General features: G+C 39.2%; 1 protein-coding gene across 3 annotated transcripts in view; it reads left to right on the top strand.

Moving 5' to 3' along the window:
• Positions 1-18,748, top strand: part of cntn5 (contactin 5) — a 120,848-nt gene extending 102,100 nt beyond the window's left edge. For 2 of the 3 annotated variants that reach the window (XM_085131034.1, XM_085131035.1), the window contains exons 17-24: positions 2,468-2,617; positions 3,288-3,358; positions 9,758-9,992; positions 10,077-10,186; positions 10,278-10,461; positions 10,625-10,737; positions 11,424-11,592; positions 12,058-18,747. In XM_085131034.1, the coding sequence (XP_084987160.1) occupies positions 2,468-2,617; positions 3,288-3,358; positions 9,758-9,992; positions 10,077-10,186; positions 10,278-10,461; positions 10,625-10,737; positions 11,424-11,592; positions 12,058-12,161 (1,136 nt within the window). In that variant the 3' untranslated portion in view covers positions 12,162-18,747. Of the gene's footprint in view, positions 1-2,467; positions 2,618-3,287; positions 3,359-9,757; positions 9,993-10,076; positions 10,187-10,277; positions 10,462-10,624; positions 10,738-11,423; positions 11,593-12,057 lie in introns of all 3 variants that reach the window. The other variant, XM_085131036.1, reaches the window with a different exon arrangement.
• Positions 18,749-19,116: the final 368 nt, after the last annotated feature.

Raw genomic sequence — 19,116 nt, 5'->3', positions numbered from 1 at the left:
CATTATGGGTTGGCGGAGTCAGGCGTGGATCAAGTAGACATAGTGTGTAAACTTTGCTACGGTGTCGTAGCTGCACCACAGAGCAACACTGCAAAGTTCACTAAACACAATGTTTACATTTTTTATTTATTTTTTATATTGCAAACATTTGCACTGTTATCAGTATTTGCACACTATTTTATATTATTCTTTGACAATCTTTAAAGTCATTATTCAATAATTGTTATTGTGACATAAATATTGTCAAATAATCTAGATCTCAATTTCAGTGAAAATAATCGTGATTATCATTTTTGCCATAATCGAGCAGCCCTAATTAAATATTTTATTTTTTTAATTTTAGAAGGCTTTAAAAATGCTCTTGTCGTGTATAGTAGTAAAATTAAACAACTCACAAGAAGATATGTTAAAAGTCGATATCTATGAAGTTGTCTTAGGCTAAAATTAACTATGGGGATCATTTATGTCAAGTTGTAAACATGCTTATTTTTCCCAGTAAAGTTAAAATGAGACTCTGTTGGAATTGACTATTTTTTGAAACTGCAGTTTCCAACAAAATAGCACTGTCATATCCCGGCAATGGTTATGGCTTTAAAAAAAATACTGTCTTACCAAGTAGTAGTACAGTAGTACAAGTTTAAATAAGAACACTTATTAACTAATACAACATATTACCCTTCCCTCTTGCACTCATACCACTGTTCTCAAAAGGGTAATTTCATTTTGCTCCTTGCCTTGTGCGTGTTGAGCAAGAGTCACTTCATCTTCCTGCAGACACTAAGCGAAGGAGGAAATGTGGCTGATGCGTCCGTTTGTTTCAGTCTTTGAGGCTGGTGCTGTAGTGCGACAGCTAGTCGGTCTTAATAAAGAACATGAAACACAGTTTTCTGTCATTTTCTAGTTGAATTCGGCTATTGTTCAGAGGTGCTCAGCAGAAAGTCATTTGAGCACATATCAAATGTCACTGGTGTGAATTTTAGTCAGTGTCATGTCAGCAGTAAGTAGGAGATTAACCTTTTGGGCTTGAATTATAAAACCGATCTATGTTCATTTAGTAAAAAACGCACTTTCAGTGCTTAGAAAGAAATCCTTTTCTTCTGTAACTACGCGGAATAGCCATCAATCACTATCACTTAGCATTAAAGAATGAAGGCTTTCTAAGCGTCGTGTGTAATCCATCTTAATATGGCGTGTGATAATTATAGCAGAGTTTAAGGTGTGATAATGATTCATCCCCACAGATATATAAATCATACTTTGTATACCCTCCTCTCACATCATGTCTGTTCAACTACATTTAATTTGATAAAGCACAATTAGGTCTCTCTGATATATTGTCAGTGTTGAACTTGTTAAGATTAGCATGAAGGGGATTGGGTTTTTAGCTCCTGCTCCTTACAAACAGAGTTATCAGCTCATGTTTGGAGAGCAGCCTGCTTGACAGAGTGATCTCATTGTGAGCCGCTGTGAATGATAAGAGTGTAAGCTCCACTGCTTTAGAGACCTCTGGTTCATTTGTGACATGGATATGCTTTCAGTCAATGTTTGTTTGTTATTGCAGGATCAATATTGACAACGCTTGACTATGGCAGTGCTGAAGCAACTAGATTAGTTGCATTATCTCCTTGTAATTCTATTCTAAATACATTCATAAAATCAGATTTTTTTTCCTTTAGTCTGAGGATGTAATTTAATTGCATTGGTTTGTTCTGCTGAAACTGCAAAAAATGGCTGAAATCACCTTCACTCTGTGTAACGTTTTAAGCTGTTGTTCGTGCATCAAAATGCCAAAACATCACCACCTGGTGTGAAAATATAACAAGTCACAGTGAATCTGTGAGGATGATAAATAAGTTGTACAGTCCATAAGAACAAAGGAATCTTTTGTTGGCTTAGTTCACACTATTTTTTAACTGATAACTGATAAAATCTCCCAACATTGACATTTTGCATACAGGCATAAATTGTGACCCTTTTTTATGTCATCCTACAGTTTGACAGGATTAGATTTAAGAAATGTTATGCACAGTATTTTTTCATATGTAGACTTTGTCAACAGACTTTGTAAAAAAAAAAAATTTGTAGGCCACAATCCAGGCTGTGTTGATCTTCCAGATCTGTGCCACTTCTTGCCTGTTTCAGTGGCTTTTCACAGTGAAACACTTATGTAGTTGCATGATTGAAGTCAAAACCTTTGATTGTTTGGCCATAAAAAAACCTCTGGCCTCTCCTGGTTGCATTTTATTTCTGTTTATTGCAAGCTATACTATTCTTTGGAGAGGATTTTATAAAAGGCATATGATACCTTACTGATTTATTCAATGTGCTTTCTGCAAACACCTTTAAAGTGCTAAGCTGGCACTTAGGGTACTTACCTATTATATACTGTACATAAGGAAAACTGAAGTGCTATAACTGCAACGTTGTTCTGAATAAATAAACACACAGGAAATACTCTTGTGTACAGACCCAGAGCCAGTGACAGGAGACATGGAGTCAGCCATGGCTGTGGAGCTCAACCCCTGGGTGGAATATGAATTTAGAGTGGTGGCCACCAATGCAATTGGGACCGGAGATCCTAGTGTACCTTCGAGAGGAGTTAGAACTAAAGAAGCAGGTAATACAGATTTTGACAGACATCAGCTGTAAGAGCACAATTATATTTATTATAGTCAATTCAAAATCCAGTTGTTAACTTATTGCTGTTAGAGAGCTTAGCTGTTGCCCCCATATGCCACTTCAGAACCATGTTGTATTCCCACTGTTTATGTACTCTATTTTAATTGGGGAGGACGTTGAAAGTAAGCTGCTTATGTGAATTTCAGCAAGTCTAGTGTTTCTGTAAAAGCAGCCAGGCTTTTAAAGCCCCAAGGCAACAACACAGCAAAATATAGCATTTACGGTGAGCAAAGATTCACTGTGCTGCTTCACTAACTGCTCATTTTCCGTCTACAAAATGCAATAATTATAAAGGTCAGTGGTCATTTCAAAGTGGCTTATTTAATCTGTCCCATCTCTTCAGCGTAATTAACAGACTAATAGCTGTATCTACGCACAGTTGTGGTAATCCATCCCAAAGTTACAATACGTGATCTAAATGTCAACAAATAGGTTCCAGTTCAAAACACAGCACTAGAAATCTACAATAGCTCTCACTTTGATTGACAGATGTTTCAGTGAAGGCACAGCCACCAAATAAGTTAGTTTTTGCTGTTTTCTGATGCTTTGACTATAGTTTTAAAAAAAGGAGATTTTGTAGTCAGTGCTAACCTCTCTGTTTTCCACAGTCCCATCAGTGGCACCATCAAACGTTAGTGGAGGAAATGGGCGCAGACATGAACTGGTCATCTCGTGGGAGGTAGGTTTTCTGTCCAATTCACTCAAGTTTGACAATGTGCAAAAAACTGTGCTAAAGGCAAATCCCTTAAATTAAAAATAATATTTGTCAGGAGCACAAGATCCAAACATTGGAATTCCTCTGAGACAGTATAGTGATAAGCAGAAATAGCATATAAATAACATATAGAAGGGTTTTTCTTTAAAATTCAAGATGCTAAATATATAAACATACTCTTGTTTTTACAGAATCTTATAAAAAGCTTGTCAGTGTCTTGAGGCCAGATTGAAGATAGAAGAAGGAATAATGACTGCAATAATCAGTCCAAGTCAAAGTTACCCTGATAATAAATGTTACCCCAAAAGGATTTAGAAATATTAATACCATTTTTATTATCTTATCTCCGAGTTTACTTTTATTCTCTGGATTCATAAAATAGTAACTCTCTTTTCTCTTGTGACCCTGTAGAACAAAGCAGTGCCTCTGGTAGTGGAAACCCACATGCATAAAGGCACATCATGATGATTATTTTTAGGATCATTTACATGAGTAAACATAAGAAGACATCTATAGCCTGTAAATATTCATCATTTAACTTGAGGAAGTATTACTCACTAGGATTAAAAATGTGATAATGGGACTCTGTGTAAGGAAATTTATCATCGCCTAGACGCGTCTGAAACAGCATGATGAGAATCAGTAATGTAATCCGAGAGTAAAAACGAGCCCACTGCAAGAAGGTTTATTGTAAACAACTTTATTCACTGTTTAACAGTGACTACTAAAAAGAAAAAAAAATGCATATCATCTAATAATCGTGTAGATGTTGCCGTCACATGGGCTGCATGTGCTGCTCATCCTAAAAAACTTCACTTCCTGGGAATACTTGTCAGACATTATTAAGGAGGATAAAGCATGGTTGATGGATGACGGTAGTCCTTGTGGTTCTAAGCTTGAAGGAAATGGTCTGATGGTTTCACGATACACAGATGATTGCATTCGTTTCCAGTCAGTTGCATTCACTTGAGGTGAGATGCAATGACTAGCTGCAGTAACGCTCGGTGTGTTTTTAGGGACTTGCATTTGATTGTCATGCTATTCCCAGAACCATCAGCATGAGATCTAATTAACACATAGACAAAAGTTTCAGCAGCTCGAAAAAATAAAACGAGATCTTAGAGAAGTTGTGACTCTTGTATAGAACAAATTAATAGCACCGGTGATTATCCTACTAATACAAGGTTTTACATTTCCTTTTCTAAGAACCAAGTTTGGGATACAGCACTGTGCAAAAGTGGAGAGTCACCTCTCATTTCTTTATATTTTCCTTGGAAAAATTGGAAATGTGCTAACGTATGTTGTTTTTGCTACGGAATGTCTAGACACAGAACTGGTTCATCTTTTGATTCAGGTGACTTTTCTGTGCTTGAATATATAAGGTCATATAACACAACATAGGTCAGTGTTAAGTGCTTAACCAAGAAAAGGAAACATTCCTCTTAAAATGTTCAGATACAAGGACTAGGCCAAAAAAAATGATGGAAAAAGCAGCCAATGTCCAAAGGAAAACTTTGAAAGTAAAAACAACTTAACTTTACAAGAAAGTCTGGCTTCTTGAAAGCTAAATGGTAACAAGATGAGGGGTGACTCAGCTTTATCACAGTACTGTAGGTATCAGAGAAAATTATGTAGTGCACAAATATACCTCATTAGACATTTTCTACTCACTTAAAACTTCCAAAATTAAAATGTCTTTAGACAACGTGCAAAGGCCATAGTTCATAAACAGCAGGGCTCTATTTACATGTAGGCATAAGTTGAAGGATGAACTTGAAAACACTGAGGTTACTTCTTCAGTTCTAGCTGTTTGTGACTTCATGTGCACCAAAGTGAAAGGAGACAACTCAATAATGAGTTGGTAATAGTTGGTAGAGTGGCCAACTACCAAGAATGTGTCATGGTGTGCTGTGTGGCAGGCAGGAATTGGACCCAAAATGCTGGACTCACGGAGGCAAAACGTGAACTTGAAGGCAGCTTTATTGCTGACCAAAACAAAACCAAACAGAAAACCTAAACTGGAAAGCTAGAACCAAAATACACAAGAGAACATCAGGAGAGACAGGAGGCAAAGGAATACACAAGCTAAGAAATATAGAACAGAAACCAAAACACCAGTAGTCATAAGCCAAGAACCAAAAGGAAAACAGCCCAATAAACAATAATATAGAATCAAAACACTGGGCCACAGTCAGAAATGAGTGTGTTTTACCCACAATCAAGGCTTACCTGCTGAGAGCGCAAGTGTCGAGTTCACATAAGTTTTTATCGTTTCCTTTTGTGAAATACAAAGCTCCTGAAACCTGAATTATTTATTCATTGTTCATCTGTCCACTTTCAGCACATCACAAAAATAACACATACAGTTTCTTGTCATGGCATTGTTGCTTTTATTGGCCCACTACACCTTCTGTGTACACGTTACACGTTATAAAGTTTCTAACAAGCAGTGTTTCCCAGTGTCAAACCACAAATACAGGCATTCACTCCAAAAGTTATTAATCAAACACCTGACTGTTGCAAAATACCCAAACCTGTTTTTTTTATGTTCACCAACCTTTTCATTTTGATTAATTATTCTACTGTAAGTAATCGGCTGTGTTCTTGACAGATTGTTACGGTTCGCACATTGAAGTCTGTTGAAAAACATGTAGATCCTTTAGAAATTATTTCTCCACTGATAATTTCCTCAAAACAAACCATTCATGTCAGTTTCCCCCTTGTGTCTCCATTCACAACACCGGGCAACCAGGGAAAACAGCTGCACACTCCATCTTCTTCTGAACATGTCTGGCCACAGTAACACCTGGAGGTGTGCAGTTCTAATTACAGTCCAGGTGTGCATAGTCTGTATGCTTGATTGCAGCGATGTTTTGGAAAAAATGTTAAAATATTCCTAAAAACTAAAAAATGAATTTTGATAACCCTAAGTTATATATATTTTTATATAAGAATAAACTTTTATTTCTACTTCCATTCTACATGTGGCACAACAGTGGGAATGATTTGCAAAGCAAATACAATTGTGCACTGTTGCATAGAGAAGACATAACTGTAAGATTATCTATTTTTTTTATTGAGCACGAGAAACAAAGAGGTAAACCATATTTAACTATACTACCGTGACATAAGCTGTAGCACTACAGAATTCTTTCTCATCAGCTGTGTCAGGTGTAGGTGGTCAAAAGCAAACCAAAGTGCACTTTTCACACCCTAAACTCAAAGGTTCTTGAAGCTTGGGCCCTCGGTGTGTTGCTGATTGAAAAGAATTTCTCTACTTCTTTGTTACTGTAACTTACTGCAGCTGTCATTTCCAACAAACACAACAGTTTGCACCACATACTGGAAAGTTCCTCAGCTGTAGAAACAAAGATAAAATAACCCAGGTGGTGATGCACTGAACTCCAAGGCAAGGGAGATGCACATTATCTCCCTTTCCTTTCCTAGGGGGGTTTATCACATAGGATGCCATGTGAGCAGTGAGGGGCTCAGGTGAACATTCATCATTAGGGCAAAGCGACCTTTTTCCATTTAGACACAGAGACGTGGGAGACCCATCTGCTGTGATATACTGGATGATTTTCTCTGACTTTCATTGAATTTATACTCAGATATGGAAAGTCATTGGCCCACTGGGACAGAACAGTTTTCCTCAGGACCAACCGTTGAACTGGCTGTTGTACAAAGGCAGAGCATATACGAGATAACAGACTAAACATCGGTCTACAGTCATTTCCAGCACATGTGCAGATTGTGGTTATAAATGGCTCTGCATTTCAATGTATATATGTATAGTGATGTGTTGGGAGCTGTAGCAAAATTACCAGGTTTATTACAAGCTTATTATTAACAATGGCCAAGGAGTGGCTCAAGATCATAGCTCATTGCATTTTAAACAGGGTTCTAATTTAGCCTATTGAAATTTGCTTATCCCGGATCTTAAAATTAGAGAGCGCAACTTGGTGATAATTGCAAAAATTGCTGACACGGTTCAAAGACGGCCAGCTGGGCCGTTTACTACACAGAGCTACATCAGTCTGGCAAGTGATTAAGATGTACTGAATTTAAAATCTGGTCCCACCAGAGAGGCGCAGTAAAGATTAACCTTGACTCTTAGCGTCATTCTCTCTAAATCCAGAGGTGTTTATGAAAATCTGTTTGTAATCTCAAGCTACAATAGTTGTAGAAAATATAATAAGTTTCACAACAAGTAAGCGGGATATTAGTATGAACCATTTCCAAGTGGACAGCCTGGCTCTCAGCCAGATTCAGGCCAATGCAGCTACTGAATTGCTATGAGCAGAGCTGAGAATTTGCAATTGAGATCAGCTGAAGGATACATTAACAGGGGACCAGTGAACAGATGTAGAGGCAACTGACAGTTATTCTTGTAGTTATTAAGTATGGGAGCCCAACTGCCACTGGGAAGATAACCTTCACATCAGGAGATGTGCACCTCCATGGCACATTATGGGGGATAATGTCCATTCCAGATGGGATGCTGTTTGGTGGTAGACCATTTCCTATTTATAACTCAAGAGTGTCATTAGCTTGGCTAGTATAGCACAATGACATCCATCTTATAAATAACATAGCGCCCCATGTTGAGGGACGCATAAAGCTCATAAAATAACGATTGATGCTTGGTATGACACAAAAGCCTAATAAAGAGCCCTTATGAGTCATGCGTGAATTTAAATAATTACAAACAACAATTTCTTGCTCACGATTCTCCTCATAAGGTTTATAGCTGTGACTTCCGTTCACGCACATCCATGATCTGAAGAATTAGGTTCTTCCACGAGTGGCTCAGCATAAAAGTGAAAGCGAACATTATTCAGTCTCCTCATTTGTTTTCATTCAGATATTTTCTCCAGTCAGATCAAGTCACTTGTGAAGTAGCGAGCCTACAACAGTGAAAAATTTAAGTGCTTCTTCAAGAATTATATTGTCTCTCTGCCAATTTTGAGGTACAAGAATTGGTCACCCATCAGGAAGTGTGTCAGTTTTCGAGAGAATCACAGCACAATGCTGAGACACTTCACTTTGATACAGTAGCCTCCTTCTGGTTCTTGGCATTTTAAGTAGTTTTAGCTCTCCCCTATTTGTTCTTGCTTCTGCTAAATGCTTTTGGAAATAAATCAAGACTCTGTCAGTGATCAATGGAGATGGATATTAGAGGAGATGGAGCAGGAATGTTAGCCCTTTTTGGCAGTCAGGGCATGTGAGCGCATGGCAGTTCCGCCTTTCCAATCATCTGTGGAAAGTTGTCAGAGCCTGGACAGCCATGGTGGGCAGGGTTATTAAGCAGGATGAATGACTAAACAGTCTCTGCAGCTTCATTCAGCCATCTCTTTAGAGGCGACTGCGAGAGACTGCTTTTACACTTGTAGCCAAAGGGAGGACCATTAGTGATGCCTCCATAGTCCCCATCACTGAGCCTTAAGACTTACCTCAGTTCAAACTGTGTCCACACTTATCTGTGACTATCTTGCATCCCAAAGTCTTTCTGAACATAACTAGCTAATTTGTTCACGCTGTTTTGTAAAGACCTGTGTTCCTTGGCATCTCTTTCAAATCACTGCCAGACGTGAGAATAATTTTGATGGAAGCTAATTCATTTCCACTGATCATCCCTGTAATTAGGCAGTCACGGTGATTGGTCATTGTCGAATGAAATGTGAACTACATCTCTATTCCCGCGCAATCCCCCTACAGACTAGATAGCTAATGCGGGTGATGCCTTCAGGGGACTGTATCACTCTGAAGCTTATGCAAATCAACACATTACAGCAAATGCAGCATACTTGCCAAAAACAGGTGTACAGGTGTTTGTCATTTACTAAATTTAGCCAAAGATTTAATCCCTGCAGCTCATATTTTAATTAGATTCTAGGTCACTTAATAAATTGGCACTTGATTTGATTAAGTACAGAGCAGCTGTGGAAGACACTTCCCAGTTTCACCACTACAGGAAAACCACAGATAATCACTGGAAACCCTTGTCCCCAAAATCCTCCTGTCAGACCTGGAAAGATAAATAGCTACATAATGGGCACAACTGAGCCAGATATGATTTGTTTCCATTGCTCAAGACTGACTGCATCTTTATTAATACTGGCAGACAGTCGCAGTAAATGGGAAGGAAATTGAAAGCTGGTTAAACGGGATTACCGCAGAGGAGAAACTTCTTTTTTCATTCAATGAGATCCTTGCTTTCACTGATGAAGCTGTCCAGATTGGAAATTGTGCAAATGATGCACTTTCAGTCAAAGAGTTTAAGTGCTGCTGAGCTGCTTTTGTATTCTTATACCAGTGAAATACACTCCATGGTGAGTGAGTCTCCTCTTTCTGTGTTTTCAGCCTGTATCTGAGGAGTTCCAAAATGGTGAGGGTTTTGGGTATATTGTTGCATTTCGTGCCAACGGGACACGAGGGTGGAAGGAGAAGATGGTGACTTCCGCAGACTCTACGATGTACAAATACAGGGACGAGACCTTCCCTCCTCTTACCCCCTTTGAAGTGAAGGTTGGTGTCTACAACAATAAGGGCGATGGGCCATTTAGCAAAGTTGTCATCATCCACTCTGCTGAGGGGGGTAAGTTAATATTCATGGTTGTATGAATTTTAAAGACAGAGGAGGAGTTGTTTTCTCCATTAGATCTTCACTGTTGTTTTACAGAGCCAAGGGAAGCGCCGTCTGATGTGAAAGCTTACGGCATTTCTTCCTCAGAAATTAGAGTGACTTGGAAATCACCCACGCCTGGTCCTGGAAAACCAAGAGGATATGAGGTTTGTATAAATTATGTCTGCGATTGTTTCTTTGCACACTTTTGGATCGTTCTCCTTCTTGCATTTTTCTGTCCTTAATTTCTATTAACAGGTCAGCTACTGGAAGGACATAGAGCTGGAGGAGTCAGGAAAAAAACAAACTGTAAAAAATGAGACATCGATGGTCTTGACAGGATTAGAGGGGAACAGTGTGTATGCCATTACAGTAAAAGGCTTCAACAGCATTGGCCAAGGTCCTGGCAGTACTGCTGTCACAGCCAAGACCAGGAAACCCCGTGAGTACAGCACTGACACTAATCTCATAATACTATATATGGAATACAGGCTACTTGTTAAGTTTGCTTCCCTGTAGAAAGTGTAGTAATTGACCTAGTTGGCTGAAGCTCTCTTTTAAAGTCTTTTTAAATTTGGACTTTGGGTGTTGTGTTATATCCATAGCTCCTGCTCAGCCACCAGCCAACCTTCACTGGCTTCAGGAGGGCAACAACATGTCCTTAAGCTGGGACCCCGTGAAGGCAAAAGACAATGAGTCTGATGTCATTGGGTACATGGTAATGATCCATCCTTATATTGTTCAGTTACATAAAATCTGGTAAATTGTTAATGCAGGGAGGAAAAGTTCCCAAACAAAGTATTCTATCCTCGATTTTGCTAAAGATTGATCTCAAACTGTCCTCGTCTCCACATGAGTAGCCGTGTTTATAGTTTATACACTGCGGCAAATAATTATTTGATCCCCTGCTGAATGCGTATGTTTGCTAACTCAGAAAGAAATAAACAGTCTTTAATGTTTATGTAATGTAATGGTCGTTTCATTTTAATGGAGAGAGACGGGATATCAACAAAAACAAAAACACATTACATAAAAGTTGAATAATTATTAGGATCAAATAATTATTTCCCCGACTGTATCTTAGAGAAATGGTACCTTTCGAAAACACTGAAAAATGACCTATAATACACAACTATATAAATGCAATAGGTATTATAAGAGTTTCTTGTGTGTAATGAATTAACCATTACCTTCAGCAGGGTTTACATTCAAACTACTACTTTCTAATAAAAAACTGGCTTGCAGCATTTCTACTGACCTAGTCTTGTAACAAATAAGAATATATCTGCAAATACACTTAGCTTATTTGACCATTTTTTCTTTCATAGGGGTCTGAATGCACTTTTAGTGTGATATACGAAAAAAAAAAGGGAAGTAAACCTTCAATGTGCATATGTAATGCAGGTGTTACTGAAACAGGAGGGCAGAGGCCACAACCAGGTGACAAGAACCATTAACCCTTCAACCATGCTCTCACTGCCAGAGGGAGGCACTTATGTCATCGAGGTGCGGGCGCTCAGTGAAGGGGGAGAGGGAGCCGTCAGCTCCCAAGTTCGACTTGTCACTTCCTCTGGTAAGCTGGAAGCTGGTTAGTTGCCTCTCTTCTCACTCACATTACATGACCTCTGAAATCCAATTTCTATGCACAAGCTGTTTTCTCTGTGTAGCAATCTTATGTCCTGCCCTTAATTTAGTCACCACAGCTGTTCAGCGGGCCAAGTTTTCTTTGGCTAATACTGTTTTAATTACCTCGCCCACACAAACCTTCCTACTCCTGCACAGCCAATTAACTTCTAAGCAACAGAATGAACGGAAACTTTGCAGTGTTAAGTGTGACCAGCCAGATTTTAAAGGCAGTTGCAGTTTTCCTCTTTGTCTCTATATTCCACCACTCATTTTCCACCCTTCAGGAAAAAGATTATTCCCATGCAGCTACACACTCCCGATATATAGACCACTATATTGAACACATAATTTAGCATTAAAAAAAGAATTCATCTTTGTATTGACTCTCCTTTCATCCACTTGCTTTCCATAGGTGTCCGAGCAAAAAGCAACCAGTGCTCAGTGCACTGCCTGCCACGGAGCCTAACATGGACTGCAATCCTCCTGGTTCTTCTGGTGCCTTCAGCTTCCTGGTGAGGCCACGGTGGTGTCCTCACTTTCATGAAGGGAGCCCACCAGTCTTCTGCTCCCTTTTTCTCTCTGACTGCCTGCTTGCTTTGGCCTTACCCATCTCAAAGGGCCCGAGGTGTGCTGAAGGGGTTTGATTCTGCCAGTTCACATGCAGCTCTTCAGAGTCCCTCCTTTTCAATTCAGTTTTCTTTGAGGCCCCGGACATTTGAGTTGCGCCATTCTTTCCAACATCACAATAGTGTTGTACTGTAGTATACATTATGTGGAAGGATTTGTTTAATCACTTAATTTAACATTATGTGTTCCTCTCAATGACTGGCATCTAACTACTTCCAGACGGCTCCTACAGCTCCGGGGCTCTACAGAGCATGAACAATTCCTTGAAAGCTGCTGTGGTAGTAATACAGGGATCAGCCGACCTGTTTCTTTTCATTACTTATCTGCATCAATTTACCCCTTGGCTGCCTAACAAGCAATGCAGCAGAGGCTCAGTAGAGATAAGTGCATTGTTTTCTTATTCACACATTGAGGAAAAAAAAGTTTTTTTTATGGAACCAAGAATCTTACTATTTCCAGACTTGCTTTTTTGTACATTGTGTTACCTTTAGAGAAAAACAGTGGTGTGTGTCAGCTATGTCAAACTCTGTTTTTTGGTAGCAATTAAGCAATGCTTGGTGATACAGTTTAACTGTTGGATGTATGGAAGTAGGAAACAGTGGTTTGGGTACATGCTGTGCCCAAACACATTAATAGACAAAGATAGCTCTGTACGGACTCCTGGTGTCAGTACAAATAAATGTGATGTATATTTTTTAAATGATTGTTTTTTGAATTTCTGACTTTCAGAAAAGAATGTCTGTTCGTATAGGTGTGTGTGCGTGTGTGTCCGTGAAATAACTCAAATGTCCAGTAGCTACACCCAAGGTATCCAGAAAACCATCTCTGAACACAAAAATGACACAAAAGCAGACGGACTACAACATCAGGTGCTCATCTTCTGATGACTGCTTCCATCAGGACAACAAGGCCATTCATTCACATGTTTAAACTAAAACTCAAATCATATAGAATCTTGCTGAGCTATCACACAGTTTCACATTTTAAGGAGTCTTGGCCATGTGTCATGTAAGATATGGGTAGATTAAATTTCACATGCGTGGCATTAGAGGCCGCAAAACTTTGTGCGATAAAAGACAGTCTGCAGAGCCAAATAGGACAGCATCAAGAGTATCTCTCCTTCCTCCTGGGCTTCTCTCTTGCCTTTTCTGCAGTAAAAGCTTATCTTACAGGGCCGAAATCCAAATGAATTTGCCTCAAGTGTAATTAATGTTAGTATGGAGATCTATAGTCCTAAAGCCTTCTTGCCTGAACAGACCTTTTGCTTCCTCTGCCTCTAGCTCTGTGGACTCTATAACAGAGTCAGAGTAACCTGGCTCACCCGCGCAGGTTCAGACAAGGGTGCTGGCTCAACCACAAGAGATACGACCACACAGCAGAACAGAGGACGAACACTGCTGCGAGCAGTGTCTATCCCATAGATACTCTTCTTTCGGACCTCTCTGTTTTGGTTACGTTCAAAAGGGGAGGATGGTGAGAGTGGTCTCCTCTTTCTAACTTGTACATCATTTCTGTCTGTAGTGCTAAGCATTAAGCTGTTTAATGTCAATGGAGGGGTTTTGTGGTGCTTTTAGCCTGTTCAATGATGTCGGCTCAAACACATGCCTCCACACAAGTGCTAATGTACCAACCTTTAATTATTCATGCAGCACCTGACTGTGTTGGCGCATCTGATTTATGATAATGGATTATGTATCCAGCAAGGGGACCCATTTGGTTCAGAGAGCCAGAAGCTATAGTGTCAGCAATTAAAACATGAACTCCCCCTAGGTTAATGTCAGTGTGTGTGTGTGCATGCATGTGGATGTGTGCAGGATATACTGTGCATTTTAGTAATCTACAGTATATTCAATGGTATTAGGCCTAAAGCATATTGCTTGAAATTAAAAGAGCAATATTTTTGCTGTTTTTGATGACACTACTTGTAGTTACATTTTGTATGTTAAAAATAGGCTGCTGTTACTGTAGCATTTTAATATTTTTAATGACTTGGCCATAGAAATAGACATAAAAATATTACCTTAGGTACATTTTTCTAACGTGTCTGTAACCTGGCCTACCCGTCTGTAGTGTGACTAAAGGAGTCACGCTACACTTGTTTTGATTGGGTTAGCCGCACACCGACTAAAATGTCAAACCGAAAGCGGAGCAACCTTGCTCCGAAAACAATATTTTTGGAATTTAAATTTCAAAACAGATTGGATGATTTGAAGCTAGCATGCCACGTGTAAAGGTTGTCCCCTTGTCATTCTGAGTCAGCTTTCTCTGACACTTGCATCATACACACAAGGAGGGTGACTCTGCTGTGTGGAAAAACAGCCTTTCAAAAAACAACCTGCCAATATCTTCATACTGCCGCTTCATGCATTCCCTACTGTCCTTCCACTTTATAAAACTTACAGAGTCAAGTATTAAATTGTCTTTGCAGCGTTGTTGTTCAGGGAATCGCTTTGTGATTTAGAACTGAGCGATCCCTGTGACTTTGCTTTTGAGGCAGGTCACAGTTTAACACTCATCCTGAAATTGCCAGAGAAGAACTGCAAAGAAGGGTCCTCCAACAGATGCAGCCGCTAGAGTAAGAGGTAAACTGTAACATCATACAGTAAGAGATTTTTACATGCACTTCCATGTTTTTTCACTTAAAAAAAGGGTCTTAAATCATACAGTTTGGGACAGATTTATCATGGGAATATGTTTGTTTTCTGAATCTTCTTTTAGGACAATTAGCAGATGCTACTAAATTGAAGAAAATATTTGGTTATTTTTACAGTAATATGTTTTTAAAGGCTTATATGTGATATAAATCTGATGCAATATAAAATTGTATATATAAATCGTTTATTAGCTGTTGAGTTTGCTTTACAGGTCACGCTCTATGTTTTGGTATTTAAATGTAAAAATATTACTCTTGGGACTTCTGATTCTGCAAGCTAATTTGAATTTGTTATTCGAGGTTTCTGTGATGTTTGGCTTTTCAGCCTATTGGCCCCCCCGGCAGTGACAGGAATGGCAGAGAATGAGAATTAGGGAAGAATGTGAACAGAAGGATTAAAGGAAGCGCTTTGTAGTGAGAGTCAACAGAAAGCATTGTATTGCATCAGTCCACTAATCATCAAACACAATGTCTTTTGTCCTCTAAAATCATCTTCTTGACCATTTACTCTGAGGAAACCAAAATGCACAGTATGTGCAATATTTTGACCTTTACATGACATAAAATTATTTTCCTATTTTTTTACTTGCATCATAATTTATTTTCAGATTATTATCCTTGCTATTAGCTGTAAATTAATGTCACTTGGTTTGCCAGTTAAGTCTCCAGGTTAAGTAATGTTGTTAAGATATTTGAACAAGTGTTGTTCAATTCAAAATTCAAAAACAAGTGTAGTATATAAAGTATACCCTCTTCAGAACTAAACCCTGCCTGTGTGCTGGCAGATGGTGTACTATTAAAGGGGAACTTCTTGAAATACGACAGTTAATCTGATATACTGTGAATCCTCACTCATAAGAAATTAAAGCAAAAGGGCCCCGCAGTGAGGCCTCATTAGGGAGACACATTTAAGAGTAAATCTAAGAAGCGAGAAGACAAATCTGGTTGATTAAACTTTCTTCTTGTTCTTCACACTTTGTGTTTTTCCTCTGTTTCTACTCTAAACATTTACCACTGAAATATAGTAATGAGATATGGGAAAATGTCTGGCCCTTGCAAAATCACATGATGTCTGCCTGCAAATAGTTTCCAAATATGATGTCTCATGCTGCTCAACAGAGGAAAAAAATCAACATTTCCTAAATTTTTGCCTGCAGGTGTATTTCCTTTCAGGAAGTAAGAGTCACATATGGTGATTTGTTTATACAGATCTTGGAATTCAGCCAAATCCCTGCAGATTGGAGACAGTGGTGATTCAGTTTTGGAGATCCAAGCTACTTTTCTCAAGACCCATTGTGTGAGGAAATATAATGGGATGGATGTGTAAATCTGGGGATAAGGAAGGAGCAGGTTGTATAGGAAGATTTAAAGGTCAAGCAAGAAAGCAGTCAGCTTAGTTTAGACCTCTGCCAAGACCTTATAATCTACCCAGTTAGCAGTTACTTTCACAATTGCACTGTGCAGATAGCTGAATATATAAAAGTAGACTAAATTTGACGCAAAGGTAACACATGCATGAAGGTCAGGGGGTCACCAATTTCATAATATCTGTTTCTGTATTCTTTATCTGAATATAAGAGTAATGCATACACACATACATTGTTGCAATGGTCTAAGGGTAATAGTGTTCATGAGGAGTTTTGTGCAAGTTTTTCAGGACCAGTTGGAAGCTTGGTTCAAGCACCCTGAATAAATATATTCAGCTACACAGTTTTGTTGACCTTAAAGTATCTTAATAAGATTGTATATAATATTATATGCCCTATAGAACTATGTTCAAGTCAATCCAGTAGGCATGCATGAAAGTACTTGACTGCCCAGCAATCATTTTATAAGTTCTTAGTTTAAACCCCAGTTATTTTATTTCTCGTTGCTTAAATAGAAATGAAAAGTAGTTTCAGAAAGACTCTCAAAAATTAGCAGAATGCCATAAACATTTTAAGGCTATAGGGAATGTAGAGTGAATCCACACAATATTATCTAATTGTATCTAAATTGCAGAACAGAAAAAGAGCAGCCATCACTTCCTTTTCAAAGAGGTAACTATTAGTAGTAGTATTTTTTATTTTTTTTCATTGGCCATCAATTGGCCATTCATTAAAACTACACAGGTGACATTTATTGCTGGATCTGTGGGATTTTGCATGTTGAAAGTTCTACCAAAAATGATCTGAAATGTATTATTTCCTTGTAAATTGTATGTAATGTCATTAGTATAACCTTCTGTTTTTTTGTCTAGGTTATGGGTATAATGTGCTACTGTTTTACAATCTTCATAGCAAGTAGATTCAAAGATAATACCTAATGTTTTATTCATTGCTTTTAGAATCAGATGAATCAAAATCCTATCAGTGTCTTTAATGCACTGGCTTCTTTCCTGATTGAACTGTCCTGTCCTGCCACTAAGACCTTGCTGCAGCCCCCATTCTCTATTTTCCATGACAGAAGGAGACAAAGGTAAATGTAGGGTTTATCCTTGGTCTGAAGTCTGGCTGTGCAAGAGAGCATCCAGTTCATCGCTTGGCCTTTTACTGCATCATTGCCTACTTTATAGTAAAGCCAGGTGCAGCGAACCTTTCGTGGAGCTGACATATTGCCTGATTTAAAGATTCCCTGGGTGGCAGGCCACAGTAAAACCTGGATCAGTTGAGGCAATCTGAGGGCTCCTTTAAAGTGAAACTAAGTCACAAAACAGTAAAGAGGTCACACTATTCTGCTTCTTTTTGGTATTCCTCCGTAAATTTAAATTGGCTGGATTATCTCAAAGCTCCATATTTGCTCATTCTGCTGCTGCACTGAAACACGTGTGAATTTCCATGACTGATAGAATAAAGTTGATGCGTGTCTGGCAGCTTCTTTCTTCATCTGGCTTGACTGAAATATATTCATTTTCAAAAGTTTCACAATGTTCAAATCTTCAGTGTACAAATTACTCATATATTCAGTTATGGAACCACTTGGGGAAGGATTTCAAATAATTTCATGTTGCACTTCTTACTTGAGTGACTGTTAATTTCATCTGGATATTTGAAAAATGAAAACCCACTACCCCTTGACTGCACCTAGAAATTCTGTCCATAAAAAAATCAGTCAGAGTTGTGGCAAAGTTAAACACCCACCAGGAACCGGCCTGACTTGTTGTTGGAAATGTGAACTAGCATCTCGATGTTATATGGGGACTGCATAGCCCATAACAATAGCCCATACTCTGAAAGCAACTCCTCAGGACACAGGTCAAATGCCTCCTGCATTCAAGCTTGGACTCTCCAGGTGGACTCTCCTCGTCTGTTCCCTGGCATAGACCTTCACATGGAGGCTGAGGAGTGTGAACTGCTAGAAGTTGGAACACATCCACCAGTCCCCATTCTTAAGGTGAGAACCGATACCGTGGTCCAAATTTCCATGCAATGTTTTAGAGGTGTGTCACAAAAAGAGGGCACATCATCCATCCTGTGGGCTCTGCCACCATGGAGTTCTTTAACTACCTCAGGGACTCTTCCCACATCCCCAGAGTCTGCTTCCTGAACGTGTAAGTGGATTTGAGGAGAACCTCAAAATATTATTTCTAATTCCTGACTTTCCTTTTAATTGCAGTCAGCAGCACATCATCCCAAATGAATATAGTGTGAGTACAGCATAGCTTCACCCTTCTGAATCACCTAACAGTTTCAGAGTCACTACTAGGCTAACCAAAAGTTTTGCTCCATGGCCTCAATGAACTACTCCCACAACAACGTTTTCAGGTTTTGTTTTTTCCTGTTTGCAAGAGTGCAACCTCTGCCACACTTGGCCTGCAGGTACCCACTGTCTAACTCTGAAGTCCCACAAGCCAACTAATTTAAAAAAAAAAAAAAAAAAAAAAAAAGACTTCCACTTCAGCTTAACAGCTCAATTTACCTCTGGTGGGTGTGTCCACCATCTAGTTATTGCCAGGCAGAAAAATTACAGTCACAGCTCAGTGCATCATCCTCAGCAACGGAGGTTCAGAACATGGTTCACTCAGACTGAACATTCACAGCCTCCCTCAGAGTGCTGTCCCTCAGATTTCTGCCAGAAGTTGAAGATATCTTGGACTGGAGTCTCTGCCAGACCCTCTGAGTCTCACTGTATATGTGGGCACACCAGGTCTGTCCAGCATCCTCCCCCACCAGCTGATCCAACTCACCACCAGGTGAGTCAGCGCCTCTTTTC

This window comes from Neolamprologus multifasciatus, chromosome 14 (genome assembly GCF_963576455.1).
Source record: "Neolamprologus multifasciatus chromosome 14, fNeoMul1.2, whole genome shotgun sequence".
Lineage (NCBI taxonomy): Eukaryota > Metazoa > Chordata > Actinopteri > Cichliformes > Cichlidae > Neolamprologus > Neolamprologus multifasciatus.
The sequence above is the reverse complement of the archived record's forward strand: the minus strand, read 5'-3'. Positions and strand labels throughout refer to the sequence as shown.